General features: G+C 46.4%; 1 protein-coding gene across 3 annotated transcripts in view; it reads right to left on the reverse strand.

Moving 5' to 3' along the window:
• Positions 1 to 18,844, reverse strand: part of na (sodium leak channel non-selective protein na) — a 631,552-nt gene that overhangs the window by 173,369 nt on the left and 439,339 nt on the right. For all 3 annotated transcript variants that reach the window (XM_069314566.1, XM_069314565.1, XM_069314567.1), the window contains exon 22: positions 11,559 to 11,692. In XM_069314566.1, coding sequence (XP_069170667.1) covers positions 11,559 to 11,692 — 134 coding nt within the window. The remainder of the gene's footprint in view (positions 1 to 11,558; positions 11,693 to 18,844) is intronic.

Raw genomic sequence — 18,844 nt, forward strand, 5'->3', positions numbered from 1 at the left:
CCAGAAAATGGCGTTTCATTACATTCAACGCTGGTTTTCTGGGGGGAGCCCCGTCGGCTCCCCGGAGCTAACTACCCACAGACAGAAAAAGAGGGACTTACCCGGGAGGCGGTCGTCGCTCACCCCTCAACTCGAAGCCGAGACAACTGGCTGCAACAGCCGATCACAAAACATGATGCACCCCCGGCCAGACCAACCAAGCATCAACCACCCATGGACCCCTCCGGAACGCAGCAGTCTCATTCTTTGCCAGAAAAGAAGGAGACGGCTGCAAACGAACAAAACTATCACCACGACCAAAAGAGCAGAAACCCCTGCGCCGGAGGAGAGCATGAAGCTCCCCTACCCGACCCCCAGAGGCCAAAGCCAACAAGAAAAGTGCCTTGGAAAAACAATCCTGGACCGAAGGGGCCACAACGAAACGAGGAGATGAAAGGAAAGCGAGCACTCTGTCCAAAGACCAGGACGGCTCAGGCGACACATGAGCAGGCCGGAGGTGAAACAATGCACGAGACAGCTTGCGAAACGGCGCAGACGTAACATCGATACCGAAAGCAAGCTGAAGCGGCTCCGCCAGCGCCGCACGATACGAAGTGACAGTGTTAGGCATAAGATGACGGTCCTGAAACAACCACGAGAGGAAGGACAAGACCACCCGAACAGACAAGGAGCTAACACGACGAAGACGCAAAAAGAAACGGAAGGACCGCCAGGAAAACTGCATACTGCCGCCGAGAAGAAGCCCTCAGGTGGGACACCAACAAGGAGGCCACCTGATCACCATAGAGATGATGATAGACTCGAGTCAAAAAAACCATACGCGAAGACTCGAGGAGAAGATCGAACCAGCTACGTGACGTACCGGCCCGATCTGCTGAAAGAGGCGGAGCCGCGGGAAAAACCCTCGGGTTCGGACACCGAGCAACCAGCGCCTGAAACCAAGGCTGGGCCGGCCACCAAGGGGCCAGAAGGACAACTCTCCCCCGGTAAGTCTCTAAGCGAGTCAGGACCTGGAGCAACAGCCGAACCGGGGAAAAGAGATTCAGGAACCCCCACCTCGTCCAGTCGAGCCGAAAGGCATCGACCCCGACGGCCTCGCAATCGGGGAAGGGCGCCGCATAAACGGGAAGACGCCGCGACCACGCCGACGCGAAGAGGTCCACCTCGGGGCGCCCGAACGTCTGGCAAAGCCAAAGGAAGGACTCGTCGTCGACCGTCCACTCCGTGGAGAGAGGAACGAAGCGAGACAGGGCGTCGGCCAAGACGTTGGACACGCCCCGTACGTGAACCGCCAGGAGAGCCAAACCCCGAGAACTCAGCAGACGAGTCACCCAAAGCGACCAACCCCAAAGAGACAAGGACCGCATCGAACCCCCGCGGTTCAGGCAATGAACCACCGGAGAGCAGTCCGAATGGAGCCGAATCGTCGATCCGCGGGCCACCCGAATCCTCCCCAGAGCAAACCACACTGCCGCGAACTCCCGCACCGTACTGTGAGATCGACGGAAGGACGGATCCCAACGCCCCTGGCCGGCCTGGTGAGCACTGGTCACAAAACCCCAGCCGAGACGACGCATCCGTGTACACATCGAGCGAGGGCTCGGGTAGGCGCCAAGACACTGAACCCCGAAAAACCCAAAGAGGAAACCGGTGACGCAGCAACCGACGCAAGTCCCCCGGGGGTCGAACTCTGCGATCGCGAGAGAGGCGGAAGGGGGAACCCCGAAGGAACCAGAACAGCCGTCGAAGCCAAACCCGACCCGGCGGGTAGACCACCATCGCGAAGTTCAGGCTCCCGCACAGCCCCTCGAGCAACCGCCGGGTGACCCGAGGGCCCTCCAGAAACAGACGAAGGCGGGACCGCAGCCGCAGGAGAGACTCCGGAGGGAGAGACAAGGAGGCGGTTCGAGAGTCCCACACGAGACCCAGCCATGTCCGAACCTGAGAGGGAACCAGATGGGACTTCCTCCAGTTCACCAAGAACCCGAACCCGGCGAGCTGGGAAAGAACCAAATCCCTGGCTAGCAAGCAAGCTGACTGGCTGGGAGCCCCAACCAGCCAGTCGTCGAGGTAGGCCAACACTCGAACACCTAGGAGACGCAAACGAGCCACCACAACCCGTGTAAGGCATGTGAACACGCGAGGTGCCAGGTTCAACCCGAACGGGAGACAACGAAAGCGGTAACTCAGACGCCCCACTACAAAACCGAGCCAGTCCCTGAACCGCGGATGAATCGGGACATGCCAATAAGCGTCCCGGAGGTCCAGGGACACCATCCAAGCTCCCGGCTCCAAGAGGAGCCGAACCTGAGACAGCGTAGTCATCCGAAAGGAGGGGCAATGAACCCAGGGGTTCAGACGGGACAAGTCCAGAATGAACCGCATGTCCGCGCAGTCCCGTTTCGGAACCGGAAACAGACGGGAAACCCATCTGAGGGACGACGTCATTTCGACGACGCCCAAGCGTACCCACTCCAAGACGACTCGACAGAGCGCAGGGGAAGAAGCCTGCCCTGCCAGCCCCGACCCCCCAAAGAGGGGAGGGGCCACCCAACGCCACCGCAGGCCGCGAGACACGACCCGAAAGGCCCACGAATCGTGGGACCAGGCGCGGGCGAACAGCGCAAGCCGCCCCCCCATCGCCCCGTCAAAGGGGCAAACCGCGAAAGGGCCGGCGACCCCTACGAGACCCAGAACCCCGCACAGCGCGAACACCGCGCCGACCAGACGAGGGAGGGTCCGCAGGAGGAGCCAACCCCAAACCTGACACCAGAGGCCTACCACGACGAGAGGAACCCCGAGCCCTGGCACGACCTTTCCAGGAAGACCCACCCCGGGACCCCCGGAAAACCAACAAATCCGACATCGGACGACAAGCCGCCGACGCAGCCTGAATAAACTGCGCCACGGCCGACTCCCCAAACAGGAGAGGACAAAAAGGTGAAGAACGCCTAAGAGCCAGAGCCCAAGCAGATCCCATGGAGGAACCCAGCACCGCCTGCCGACACGCGAGACGGGAAGCATAGAAAACGGAAACCGCATCCCGCAAAATCGGGGTGAACAGCTTCAACAAGACAGCCGACGAACGCGCAGCCGAGGACAAGGTGCCGGACCCCGGGACGGACCCAAGCGTCCCCACATCCTCCACGAGCCAATCCGAAGACAGCTCCAGGAGGGAAAAGAACCGCAAGGCCGAACACAAAAGGCCCCAAGCGCGCAAGTCCTCCGCCACGAGCGCCGCCGAAAGGGAGGGAACCTGCACATGGAGCTGAATAACGCCCACATCGCTGGGAAGGGCAGGGGCAAACAAGCACTCATTCAGGTACTCAAGTTCACCCCCCAGGAAAACCTGAAGCACCGTGGAAGCTTCCCGCCACTCCAGCGTGCGGGAACGACAGAAGGAATGCCAGGAATCCAGACCAAACAAGGTGCAGTCTGCTAGCCAGGACGACTCCGGAACCTCGTAACGGAGCCAGAAAGGGAACGAAGTCCCAAACCTGAACGTGGACGGATCCATTTCCGAGGCATAATCCGGGTCACGCAGGAGGTAAGCTGCAAAGGCCGCTCGCACCACACCAGGTTGGATGCGATAAGCCGAAAACCTCCGGAAGGACGGAACCGACGTACCCGGGGGAACACGGAACCGTACCCGGGGAGGGGCCTACACCAAATCCAACTCGTACGCAGAGGGGGGGAAAGAAAACCCCACTCCTTGTAACAATAAGCCCCGCTCAGTGGGAAGAAAAACCCAGGCGGGGTCCAGCGGGGCCCAAGGCCCCCAAGTCAGCCCCTCCCCAGCCTCGAGGTCCGTCACCACAGGACCCGAGGCCGAGTCCTCTCCCCAAGCCCCGACCCCACAAGACAAGGACGGAGCAGCCGGAAAAGCTGGAGGAAGGGGGGCCCACTGGTCAGACCCTGAAGCTTCGGCCGGGAGACAAGACTCGAATGCCTCTGCCGCCCCCCCGGAAGGGGCAACCCCCGAAGCTGCCCGAGTCTCGAGATCAAGTAACCCCTGCTCCGACCCCGAAACCCTCAGACGCTTCGGGGCCGGAAGCAGGGGCGGGGGATCAGAACGAACAGAAGGGGAAGGACGAGGAGGTGCGGACTGAACCAGGATCGAAGCGACCCCCACCCCCAAGTCCGGGTCTCGAAAAGCAAAGCGGGGCAGCCCCGGGGCATCCGGGGAAGCAACCAACCGAGCGCGTTGCAACAGACGAAACCTAGACTGCAACGCACGTGCCGCCTGTACCCGAATAGAATCAGAGGATTGGGTAAATTGAGTCACAAGCAAGCAGCAACACTCACAGGACTCAGGGTCGAAAGTATCACCGACCCAACAGGCAGCGTGGCAGAGGCAAAAACAATGAGGGTCACCCTGAGACAAGGGGACCGAGCAACCCTCAAACTCGCACACAGCGAGTGGGGACTCCGGGGTCACATCCATCGGACCCACGCGCCCCCTAGGGGATTCCCAGGGTCCTGAGCGTTTACTTTAAGAGGACTCGCGCTCAGGTAGTCCGAGGCAGGGTGCTGCAAACCGGCGCCCAAAACTACCAAGCAAACTTCTAAAGCTGAACCCCAGGGACGTGTACACTCACGGGGACCTAGTAGGGGGCGCCACCGATGAGAACAGTGGAAGGGCAAAAACAAACTGAATAAAATGACAGAACCCCCCACCAGGCAAAAACAAAAAGAAAAACAAAACCCCGCAAGAGGACAGCGAACCCCAAGGAACAGAGCCGGCCGCGATGTCGGGAAATACAAGCTGAGCAGCACCCTGCGCCCCTACCAGTGCAAACTGCCTCTTACCTGCCGGTAACAAGGGAGAACAGAACACCCAAGAGCCCAACAGGCGGCCGAAAAACCGAAAGGTAAAACGGACCAGCAGAGGCAGACCCCGAGGAGCCTGTGGAAGGTGGCCCCAAGCCCCAAGGGCAGTACTTACAGGGCACCTAGGGAAGGCAGCCCTAGGCGCATGCAGCCCGAGTACTGAAGATAACTCCTGGCTCTCGCACCCACAAAACTAACACCACACGCAAAGCACAGTGCAGTAGCGACACCGGAGCCAGAGCACACGACCATCGCCTATAGCATCAGCCTCAAGAACTGAGGTGTGGGTAGCCGGCGCGGGGGGTCTGGGGCTCCCCCTTCCCCCTCCCGGGGAGGGGGGAGCTGCGCAGACAGCGGCGCGGCAGTGTGTGACGTCACACTAGTTTGCTTGTTTTCGGTTGGGGAGTTCTATCCACTAGTTCGGTTTTAGGTAGCAATTTTAACCAGAATAGGGGTTTGTTTTGGGGCGCTTACCTTTCTGGGTGCCTGTTCCGGTCGATGGCAGACATAGAATGCTTCCACTAACACGGGGGCTTCTATAGGCCATTGCTCCCCTTGCCTCTCTGAGGGGGCCCGGTTCTGGCCGTGGTCCCCGGTAGGCCTAAGAACTCCATACACATGACTGATGCCAAAGTCTGACATTAGCATATCAGCCTGGGATAGCTCCGGGGAGCCGACGGGGCTCCCCCCAGAAAAGAATTGATTTCTTCTTCATTCCTGCTCTCATTTAAACGTTTTGTCTCGGCGAGGTTCAGTTTCAACTTCTATCTTCTTTTGAAAGATCTCGTCTTAACGACCACACTTTTCCATCCTCATCACTTTTCAATTTTCTAGCATTACTTAGTACTTCTTCCATCTGTTTGGCACGATTTAGGGTGATCCTCAAAGGTCGATCTTTTCCTTTTACATATCTGCCTATTCTCCTGTAGTCGCACACATTCTCTATGGTTGTAAGACCTTCCAACAACCCAACAATTTTTAGCCAACAACTTTATCTACTACTTTTGCTTCTTCTACAGCTCTTTCTGACCTAGATGTTATCTCCTTGTGTGTCATGGTGAAGGTGCTATACTGGTGGATATTCATTCATGCATGCCGAACCTCTCATGTAGAGAGTTTTGATTTAACATTTACCTCTGCAGACTTTCCAGTGTTGTCTTCTGAGCTGTAAAGAGATGGGTTGGACCTCAGCTGGGGGGAAGCGGGTTACTTATAGCAGTTACCATATCAGACAGGTGACTGCATCACAATCCAGGAATTTGCAAAGCTCTGGATAGTGCTTTGACTTAAAAGTCTTTTGCAGAGCTCTATTCTTTATCTAAATTCAGATTGTGCCATGATGATCCATTGCTACAACCAGGGATGCTCTGGTAATTCCTTAACACTGTGGGATTAACCTCTGCAGATAGTATGGCTTCTAGTTTCTTAACACTTTCGCGCTATCTGGACGCGCCGGCGCGTTCGGTTTCGTCTAACGTAAACGCATAGTGGACATAAAGTTATGTCTACTTTTAAAATATTTGTATAAAATTCAATTTTTATCCGATTTACTTTGGGTTTGTTTCAAACTGCGCGCTATGAGGCTCTCTTTCTCACCACTATGTAGAAATATGTAGTATAATGTAGAAATAATTAGTAAATTGAAAGAAAGTAATGACCATTTGAATAGCAAAGTTTTATGTCTTGAGGGTTTAGTGAAAGACTTGCGCAAGGATAAGAATCAATTGGAAACAAATTGCAAAGCCATGGAAGAAGAAAATAAACTCTTAAAAATAGCTTTGGAAGAAGTTAAAGTAAATTTAAACATAAATGACTACAATAGGTTAGGCAAGGAAATTCAACAGGAGAAACAGCTTTTGTCAGCACAGATGGAGGAAGTTACACAGGGAATAGAACAGTGCAAGAAAGATATGCAACTCACTTATGCACAAGTGGCCAAGGAGAAGGAAAAAATAGAAGAAGCAGTAAAGGAAGTCAAACACTGCAGCAACCAAGATAAAACAAACATTAGGCTAGAAGTGAGGAAAGAATTGGCATCTAACCCGAAGTTGGTGCAAAACACAGTTGATCGGAGTAAGTCCCTGATCATTTTTGGCTGCAAAAAAAAGGCGATAACATCTAGGTCAGAAAGAGCTGTAGAAGAAGCTAAAGTAGTAGATAAAATTGTTGGCCTCGTGGAAGGTCTTACAAACAGAGAGAATGTGTGCGACTACAGGAGAATAGGCAGGTACGTAAAAGGGAAAGATCGACCTTTGAGGATCACCCTAAACGGTGCCAAACAGATGGAAGAAGTACTAAGGAATGCTAGAAAATTGCAAAGGGATGAGGATGGGAAAGGGTGGTCATTAAGACGAGATCTTTCAAAAGAAGATAGAGAGAAGCTGAAACTGAACCTCGCCGAGGCAAAACATTTAAATGAGAGCAGGAATGAAGAAGAAATAAATTCTTTTTTCTACAAAGTGATAGGGGTAGGCAAACCAGTAAAGTGGTACATAAAGGCAAACCAACAAAATCAATAGAGAGAGGGGGAGTGAAGAATAAGGAGAGGGGGAACAAGTTCCTGAAGATTGCATACACCAACATAGATGGAGTGAGATCGAAGATACTGGAGTTAAGTGATGTAATACAGCTGCAGACACCAGACATTGTTGCACTCACGGAGACAAAACTTGAAGATGTAATTTTAAATGAGGTCATATTCCCAAGGGGCTACTCAATTTGGAGACGGGACAGAAAAATTAGGAAAGGCGGTGGCGTTGCTGTGCTGGTAAAAGAACACCTAAAGGTGAAGGAAATAATGACTGCCAATCCACAAGAAGTTGACATAATAGCACTAGAGATCTGCTATGAGGATGATAAACTAATGATGATAAATGCATATAGTCCACCGCCAAGCAGCACATGGTCAAAGGAGGAGCTAGATAGTAAACGTGAAGGTCTTATAACAATAATGAGAGAGATTATAGCGAGAGCGGATAACGATAGATCACGACTGTTGATAGTCGGTGACTTCAACTTGAAATCCATAGACTGGGAAGCATATGAAGCTAAAACAGAAGATTTTTGGACCTGTAAATTTGTAGACCTCATCCTGGAAACATTCTTGTATCAACATGTTAAACAAGCTACGAGGATGAGGGAAGGGGACGTTCCCTCCATGCTAGATTTGATATTTACCAGGAAGGAGGAAGAGATATTTGACATTCAGTACCTTCCTCCCTTGGGTAAAAGTGACCATGTCTTTTTGGGAATAAAGTATGCAATGCGTTATAAGCTGGAAGAAAATAAGGAGGTTGAAGCAGTTGAAAAACCAGACTTCAGGAGAGGACATTATGGTGACCTTAGAAATTTTTTTAGTGAGTATAATTGGACAGACTTGATGCTAGGCAAGGAAGTGAATGAGATGTATGGCAAGTTTTGTGAAATATATGATAAAGGCACAAAAAAATTTATACCAAAACAGAGATGCAGAACTAGGAAACAGGATTGGTTCAATAGAAATTGCGAGAGGGCTAGAGACCGAAAGACACAAAAATGGAATCAATACAGGAAGAGGCCGAACCCCCAAACATACCAGCGATACAAAGATGCGAGAAACAACTACACGGCAGTGAGGAGAGAGGCAGAAAGAAATTTTGAAAAAGGGATTGCGGACAAATGTAAAACAGAACCAGGTCTATTCTATAAATTCATAAACAACAAATTGCAGGTAAAGGATAATATTCAGAGGTTGAAAATGGGAAATAGATTCACGGAAGTTGAAAAGGAAATGTGTGAAACACTAAACGAAAAGTTCCAAAGTGTGTTTGTACAAAATGAAATCTTTAGGGAACCAGATACAATAAGAATTCCAGAGAACAACATAGAACACATAGAGGTGTCTAGAGACGAAGTGGAAAAAATGCTCAAGGAGCTCGGTAAGAACAAAGCAGCTGGCCCAGATGGCGTTTCACCATGGGTTCTGAGAGAATGTGCATCTGAGCTCAGCATTCCACTTCACCTGATCTTTCAGGCATCCCTGTGTACAGGAATCGTAGCAGACGGGTGGAAACAGGCTAACATAGTTCCAATCTACAAAAGTGGCAGCAGGGAAGACCCCCTCAATTATAGACCTGTATCATTGACAAGTGTAATAGTGAAAGTATTGGAAAAACTAATCAAAACTAAATGGGTAGAACACCTAGAGAGAAATGATATAATATCAGACAGACAGTATGGTTTTCGATCTGGAAGATCCTGTGTATCGAATTTACTCAGTTTCTATGATCGAGCCACAGAGATATTACAGGAAAGAGATGGTTGGGTTGACTGCATCTATCTGGACCTAAAAAAGGCTTTCGACAGAGTTCCACATAAGAGGTTGTTCTGGAAACTGGAAAATATTGGAGGGGTGACAGGTAAGCTTCTATCATTGATGAAAAATTTTCTGACTGATAGAAAATGAGGGCAGTAATCAGAGGCAATGTATCAGAATGGAGAAATGTCACAAGTGGAGTACCACAGGGTTCAGTTCTTGCACCAGTGATGTTTATTGTGTACATAAATGATCTACCAGTTGGTATACAGAATTATATGAACATGTTTGCTGATGATGCTAAGATAATAGGAAGGATAAGAAATTTAGATGACTGTCATGCCCTTCAAAAAGACCTGGACAAAATAAGTATATGGAGCACCACTTGGCAAATGGAATTTAATGTTAATAAATGTCATGTTATGGAATGTGGAATAGGAGAACATAGACCCCACACAACCTATATATTATGTGAGAAATCTTTAAAGAATTCTGATAAAGAAAGAGATCTAGGAGTGGTTCTAGATAGAAAACTATCACCTGAGGACCACATAAAGAATATTGTGCAAGGAGCCTATGCTATGCTTTCTAACTTCAGAATTGCATTTAAATACATGGATGGCGATATACTAAAGAAATTGTTCATGACTTTTGTTAGGCCAAAGCTAGAATATGCAGCTGTTGTGTGGTGCCCATATCTTAAGAAGCACATCAACAAACTGGAAAAGGTGCAAAGACATGCTACTAAGTGGCTCCCAGAACTGAAGGGCAAGAGCTACGAGGAGAGGTTAGAAGCATTAAATATGCCAAAACTAGAAGACAGAAGAAAAAGAGGTGATATGATCACTACATACAAAATAGTAACAGGAATTGACAAAATCGACAGGGAAGACTTCCTGAGACCTGGAACTTCAAGAACAAGAGGTCATAGATTTAAACTAGCTAAACACAGATGCCGAAGAAATATAAGAAAATTCACCTTCGCAAATAGAGTGGTAGACGGTTGGAACAAGTTAAGTGAGAAGGTGGTGGAGGCCAAGACCGTCAGTAGTTTCAAAGCGTTATATGACAAAGAGTGCTGGGAAGACGGGACACCACGAGCGTAGCTCTCATCCTGTAACTACACTTAGGTAATTACACTTAGGTAATTACTAGGCTGCATGGTACAATAAGTTCATGAAAGGTGTGGATAACTTCGATCAAATGGTATTTTGTCCCAAACGGGTTGCAGGTGGGTGACTTTAGCCGTTTATACTGGTAATTCTTCCCCCATATCATGTATTATATGCATATGTCTGTTTAGGGAATTTTATTCCGATCAATATACAACCAAAAATAACTGTGTGCAACAAGTATAATCTTGACAAACATAACAAAAGTAAAAATATTTCGTGTGTGTTTGACGCTCACTGATATGTTCCAGCGTTGTTTTATATTTGTCGCTATTCTAACTTACGGTTTGTTGATATTTTTTACCTATGGGCACATAGAACATTCTATTGCGAACACATTGACATAAAAATGAATGACGTACATAGAAAATTAATGTCATGAGAGTGAAATAAGTATAAACTTTCAAAGCGCCGTGCGTCGTCCCGTCACCGATACCGGGTAACAATTTCACCACTTCCCACACTCTTGCGGGCGGGCTGCATCATTATTCTACGCTTATATTCATATCACCGTGTTGGGAATTTCATTGCGAGTCCATTGATACCAAAATTAACGCTGTAGAACAAGTGTGGAGGTGATTACAATCCCAAGAGTAAAAACATTTTGTTGCTGATGGGCGCTCACGGCGAGTCATCTACGTAGTTATTTATTTGGTGCTGGTATCCCTATATGTTTCGTGACTTATTTTACTAATGTTCTTCTAGAGAATTTTATTGCGAACACGTTGGTACCAAAATGAAATACGTAGCATGAGAACTAAGGTCAGAAGAGTAAAAAGAGTATACACATTTTTGTTTTTACGCTTAAGCGATAAAAACGCAGCGCGCACATTCGGTTGGCTGAGTGACCTTTGCGGAGAGCGCGAAAGTGTTAATTAATTTCACATGACAAGTTTCATTTTTCATGGTGATGGTCATAGGGACATTAGCCTTATACCCAACAACGAGAGGATGCTGGCCTGAATCACAACTCTTCGTGTGAACTACATACTCATTATATATGCAAACTGCAGATGGAAATTCCCTCCTTCACAATAAAAATATCCCATGCCCAACTGTTATGATCTATGTTCAGTGAGAACACAGCAGATCTTACCTTAGGAGGCAATTAAGTGGAAGACCTCACTATAATGATAAGGGTTCCAGTCTTGATCAAATCTGGTTAGATGTGAAGTCATTGTAGAACTATAAACTAAATAATTGAATACAGAATACAATGTCCTTAATTAGGATGCATAACAATTATGAAATGCATGACTCACCATCGTCTCTGGTCAACGGTGAGAAGTGCAGTGCCCTTGTTCTCGGAGTAATTAGCAATGACAACACCAACAAACAAGGTGAGGCCGATCATACAACCAAGGAACACAAATATGTGAATGTAGACTGTGGATGCCTGTGGAGAACAACATTATTATATAACTGCAATTGCCAATTACTGTGTATTTATATTTATTGGTTTTTATTTATGGATGGATATATATATATATATATATATATATATATATATATATATATATATATATATATATATATAGGATATATAGGATGGATAGGATGGATATATATATATATATATATATATATATATATATATATATATATATATATATATATATATATATATATATATATATATATATATTATATATATATATATATATATATATTATATATATATATATATATATATTATATATATATATATATATATATATATATATATATATATATTATATATATATATATATATATATTATATATATATATATATATATATATATATATATATATATATATATATATATACATATATATATAATATAATATGATATATATATATTATATATTATATATTATATATATATATATATATATATATATATATATATATATATGTCGTACCTAGTAGCCAGAACTCACTTCTCAGCCTACTATTCAAGGACCGATTTGCCTAATAAGCCAAGTTTTCCTGAATTAATATATTTACTATAATTTTTTTCTTATGAAATGATAAAGCAACCCTTTTCTCTATGTATGAGGTCAATTTTTTTTTATTGGAGTTAAAATTAACGTAGATATATGACCGAACCTAACCAACCCTACCTAACCTAACCTAACCTATATTTATAGGTAAGGTTAGGTTAGGTAGCCAAAAAAAGCTAGGTTAGGTTAGGTTAGGTAGACGAAAAAATATTAATTCATGAAAACTTGGCTTATTAGGCAAATCGGGCCTTAAATAGTAGGCTGTGAAGTGCGTTCTGGCTATTAGGTACGACATATATATATATATATATATATATATATATATATATATATGTCGTACCTAGTAGCCAGAACGCACTTCTCAGCCTACTATGCAAGGCCCGATTTGCCTAATAAGCCAAGTTTTCATGAATTAATTGTTTTTCGACTACCTAACCTACCTAACCTGACCTAACCTAACTTTTTCGGCTACCTAACCAAACCTAACCTATAAAGATAGGTTAGGTAGGGTTGGTTAGGTTCGGTCATATATCTACGTTAATTTTAACTCCAATAAAATAAAATTGACCTCATACATAATGAAATAAGTAGCTTTATCATTTCATAAGAAAAAAATTAGAAAAAATATATTAATTAAGGAAAACTTGGCTTATTAGGCAAATCGGGCCTTGAATAGTAGGCCAAAAAGTGAGTTCTGGCTACTAGGTACGACATATATATATATATATATATATATATATATTTATATATATATATATATATATATATATATATATATTTATATATATATATATATATATATATATATATATATATATATATATATACATACACACACACACACACACATACATATACATACACATACATACACACACAAGAGTTCTGACATTCTTGTAAAGCCACTAGCATGCACAGCGTTTTGAGCAGGTTCTTATAATCCAAATTTTCCCCAGAATACGATCTGCCAAATTGTTTAACAACCAGGTGCCCATTCACTACTAGGTGAACAGAGGCTACATTTAAAAATTGACACACAGTCAATCCTCCCTGAGCAGGATACAAACCCAAGTCAAAATGCTCGTTAAGTGCCGGGCGAGTGCTTTACCACGGGGACTGCTTATTTTAATTACCTTACTAAAAATATTATATAAATTTACAAACTCTTCATCAAGGAAACATACAGCCCCAATATGAAACAAAAAACCAGCGCTGAATGTAATGAAACACCATTCTCTGGGTGAGCCCTGGAGGCTCCCTGGATCAATTGGGCTAATATGGGAATCATTACAACGGGGCATTAGTCTATATGGTTCAGCCCACCAGGGCAGCCCGTTCTCCAAAAATGAGGAGGTAAATGTAACAGCACAAGTAAGTGCAATTATGTACTATTCATAGCAGTCAGGAATTGTACTTATTTTCACTTAGTATTAAACCATACTATCAAATATATTGTGAATATTTGAGTTTACCTGAAAAGCTGAACAGAAAACCACAACCTAACCTAACCTTCTAGTGCTTGAAGATAAGCATTTTATTGCTTTTTAATTACAATTAGTACTTGATCTATAGCCATAGTGATATTACAGTTTTAAAAAACTAATAAAACAAAACTACAATATATCAATAAATTGTATCGTAACACAGGATATTTTCAAATTTTGTATAAAATCTCTATTGTTCAATAAAACTGAAAAAGAATTTCCTGATATTTAAAACTTATGTATAACAAATAGAACTTGAAAACTTCATCCTAAAATTCTGAGTGTCTTAACAGAAAACGAGGAGAATAATTGGAGAGGTAAATGTAACAGCCCCATAAATGCAATTTTGTACTATGTATACAGTAAGGAAATGTACATATTACACTTAGTATTAAACCGTACTGTCAATTAGGAGGATGGGTTGACCAGGGACCACAAGCCAGAACCTGGCCCCCCCTCAGAGAGGCACAAGGAGCAATGGCCCTAGAACACCCCCCCCCCCCCATGTGGTTGGGGGTTTTCCTTACCTGCCATCGACAGGGGTTGGGAACCCAGAAATGTAGGCATAATAAAACAGACCCCATATGGTAAGAAAATTGCAACCAAAAACCGGAGAGGCAGAACTCCCTCCAATACCTCGGAAATATGCAAACAAACAAATGTCAAACTCCATAACCGCGTCAATCCTGTAACTACACTTAGGTAATTACTCGTCTGCAGCAGCTCCCCCCACTTCCCCAATCCCTCGCGCCGGAGACTCAGCCACTCCAGTTTGGAGGCTAAGTATCAACCACGTAAAAACCACCGACTGGAGGGAGGGTTGCCAGGAAGCCTCCAGGGTTCACCCAGAAAATGTCATTTCATTACATTCAACGCTGGTTTTCTGTGAGAAGCCCCTTCGGCTCCCTGGAGACATATAACCATAGATAAGGAAAAGAGGAACTTACCCAGGAGGCGGCCGCCACAGACTCTTCAACTCGAGGTTCAGACAACAGGTTGCAACCTGCGACCCAAAGCAACATAAGAACACCCAGGCCCAGGAATGTTAACCAAACATTGGGCGGCCAGGTCCCTGTTCGACCTCCAAAATCCCCACACACGAATATCAGGCCAAGACATGATACCAAACACAGCAGCCAATGCAGCAAACCTTCTAACATCATGAGCATGAGGATAGACTGCAGGCTGGCTAGACTTAATAACCCAACAAACAATCTGGGGAGACCCAAGCCCTGGAACAGGGAACGAGGGACACTGGATAATCCCAAATCGCATCCCTGGCCACAGAAGCCAAAACGCGGAAAGAGCCGCAATCAGACACAAGAAATGATGTACCCCGGGCATGACCAACAAAGCATCAGTAATCCAACGACCCCTCTGGAAAACAGCCGAGTCATTCTTCACCAGAAAAGAGGAAGAAGGCTGCAACCGACCAAACAAACTACCAGGACCAAAGGAGCTAGAGGTAACCCAAGCGCTAGAGGAGAGCACGAAGCTCACTGACCCGACCCCCAGAGGCCAAAGCCAACAAAAACAGAGCCATAGAAAAACAATCTTGAACCAAAAAGGAAGACTGTTTCTTTCTTTCTTTCTTCTCCTTGATTCACCACGAATCAAGGAGAAGAAAGATAGGAGAGCACCTTGTCCAAGGACCAGGATGGCTCAGGCAGTGCACGAGAAGGCTGGAGGTGAAACGAAGCACGAGAAAGCTTACGTAATGGGGCAGAAGTAACATCCATACCGAATGTAAGCTGGAGCGGCTCCACCAATGCTGCATTATACAAGGTAACGGTATTAGGCATTAATTGACAGTCCTGAAACAGCCAAGTCAGAAAGAAAAAGACAAACTGATTAGAAATAGAAGGTGATCTATGAAGAGAGAGAAAATGGCGGGAAGAACGCCAGGAAACGTCATACTGTTGCCGAGACGAAGTTCTCAGGAGGTATACCATCGACGAAGCTAATGAAGATAACAATACAAATATTGATAAACCAACATCAAAAACACCAGACACGAAGAGCAGAGGAGGAGACTGAACCAGCTGTGTAATGGATTGATTTTACCTGCTGAAAAGGCAGAGCCACGGAAAATGCCCCGGGTTCGGACACCGAGAGAGCAGTGCCTGAAATCAGGGCTTGGCCAGCCACCAATGGGCTACGAGGACTACCCTCCTGTGGCAAGACCGCAACTGAGCCAGAACCTGAAGCAACAGCTGGACTGGGGAAAAGAGGTTCAGGCAACCCCCCACCTCAACCAGTCATGCCGAAAGGTGCCCACCGTGAAAGCCTCGCAGTCGGGAAAGGGCGCCACATATATTGGGAAATGCCTCGACCACGCTGAAGCAAAGAGGTCCACTTCCAGGAGTCCGTATGTTCGGCAGAGCCAACTGAAGGAGTCGGCATCAACCATCCATTCTGTGGAAAGGAAAATGAACCAAGACAGACTATCTACCAGGACGTTGGACACTGTCTGGATATGAACCACACGGATAGCCAAACACTGAAAAACCAGTAGACAAACCACTCAAAGGAACCGACACCAAACAGGCAAGAACCGAAGAGAACCCCCTATGGTTTAGGCAATGAACCACCGGAGAACAGGCAATGTATGGGACAGGAGAAATGTTACAAGTGGAGTACCACAGGGTTCAGTTCTTGCACCGGTGATGTTTATTGTCTACATAAATGATCTACCAGATGGAATACAGAATTATATGAACATGTTTGCTGATGATGATAAGATAATAGGAAGAATAAGAAACTTAGATGATTGCCATGCCGTTCAAGAAGACCTGGATAAAATAAGTATATGAGCACCACTTGGCAAATGGAATTCAATGTGAATAAATGCCATGTTATGGAATGTGGAATAGGAGAACATAAACCCCACACAACCTATAAATTATGTGAGAAATCTTTACAGAATTCTGATAAAGAAAGAAATCTTGGGGTGGTTCTAGATTGAAAACTATCTCCAGAGGACCACACAAAGAATGTTGTGCGAAGAGCCTATGCTACACTTTCTAACTTCAGAATTGCTTTTAAATACATGGATGGCAAAATACTAAAGAAATTGTTCACGAATTTTGTTAGGCCAAGGCTTGAATATACAGTAGTTGTGTGGTGCCCATATCTTAAGAAGCACATCAACAAACTGGAAAAGGTGCAAAGACATGCTACTAAGTGGCTCTCAGAACTGAAAGGCAAGAGCTACGAGGAGAGGTTAGAAGCATTAAATATGCCAAAACTAGAAGACAGGAGAAAAAGAGGGGATATGATTACTACGTACAAAATAGTAACAGGAATTGACGAAATTGATAGAGAAGATTTCCTGAGACCTGGAACTTCAAGACTAAGAGGTCATAGATTTAAACTAACTAAACAAAGATGCCGAAGAAACATAAGAAAATTCACTTTTGCAAACAGAGTGGTAGACGGTTGGAACAAGTTAAGTGAGAAGGTGGTGGAGGCCAAAACTGTCAGTAGTTTCTGAGCGTTATATGACAAAGCGTGCTAGGTAGACGGGACACCATGAGCGTAGCTCTCACCCTGTAACTACACTTAGGTAATTACACAAATCGTGGGACCAGGCATGAGCAAAGAGAGCGAGCCTCCCCTTCCCCCCCATCGCCCTGTCAACGGGGGCAAACCTTATGAGAAGCCGGCGGACGAGCAGAGCAATTACTGCACTGACCAGATGACGCTGGCTCCAAAGGAAATGCCAGCTCAGAAGTTAGCACCAATGTCCCACCCCGACCTATAGAACCCCAAGCCCTGGCATGAACCTTCCAAGAAGGCTGAGAACGGCCACCCCAGAGAACCAACAAGTCCAACATAGGACGACAACTAGATGAAGAAGCCTGCAGAAACTGCGTTTTGCAGTCTCTGCAAACAGCAACGGAAAATATGGCCAAACAGATTCCAAAGAGAGAGCGAGCGCAGCTTGTCAGCATGCGAAGCGAGAAGCAAAGAACAGAAACACTGCCTCCTTGAGAATCGGTGCAAACAGCTTCAGCAGTGCGGCCGACGCTCTAGCTGCCGAAGCCAGGACCCCAAATGCACGGCACCCAACGACCCCACATCCTCCTCAAGTCAGTCCAAGGACAGCTCGAGAGGGGAAAAGAAGCACAAGACCGAAGCCAAGTGCCTATGTGTATGCTAGTCCTCAGCAACCAAAGACATCGAAAGGGAGGGAATCTGCACGTGCAGCTGTACAAGGCAAACATCCCGAGGAAGGCGAACATAGCATGTATTTAGGCGCTCAAATTCGCACCCCAGGTAAACTTGCAGAACAGTAGGAGTTTCTCACCATTTAAGCGTGTGGGGTCCGACATAACCTATGCCACACCCCTAACGAAAAGAATGGGCACTCTGCCAGCCAGGAAAACTCTGGAACCTCCAAACACACACAATATGAGGAAGAAGAACCAAACTCAAAGGAGGACGGATCTATAACAGGCAGAATCCAGGTCTTGCAGGAGGTAAGCAGCAAGCACCTCCCGAACCTCGTTAGGTGAGATACGAGAGGCAGAAAACCTCCGGAAGGCATTAGCTGAGGAACCCATGGACACCCGGGACCAAATCCGGGGAAGAGCCGACCCCAAATCATACTCATACAGTATAAGGAATGAGGGTAAGAAAACCCCTCCCCCCTGCAACAACAAGCCCCCGCAAAGAGAGCCCCAACACCCAAGCGGCGTCTAAGTGGGCCCAAGCCACCCAGCTCCCTAGCCCCGGGATCCCCAAAATCGGGACCCGGAGCAGAGCAGTCCTCCATACCCTCTACCCCCTGAAGAAAAGGCAGAGTCCAGGTGAAAGGCAGAAAAGAAGGGGTCCTGCTGGTGGGACCAAGAAGCCTCAGCATTAGGAACCAGCTCAAATGTCTCAACCCCCCCCTTGACCCGAATAGGGTAGCCCTGGAAGCGGCCCGAGTCGCATTACAAACTAAACCCAGCTCCGACTCCGAAACCCTCAGACGTTTGGGAGCTAAAAGACGGGAAACGGGGGGGGGGGGGGGAGAAGAGGGGGAGAAGGGGGGGGAAGGGGGGGGGGAGAAGGGGGGGAAAGGGGGGAGAAGG

The sequence above is a fragment of the Procambarus clarkii genome, chromosome 79, assembly GCF_040958095.1.
Source record: "Procambarus clarkii isolate CNS0578487 chromosome 79, FALCON_Pclarkii_2.0, whole genome shotgun sequence".
Lineage (NCBI taxonomy): Eukaryota > Metazoa > Arthropoda > Malacostraca > Decapoda > Cambaridae > Procambarus > Procambarus clarkii.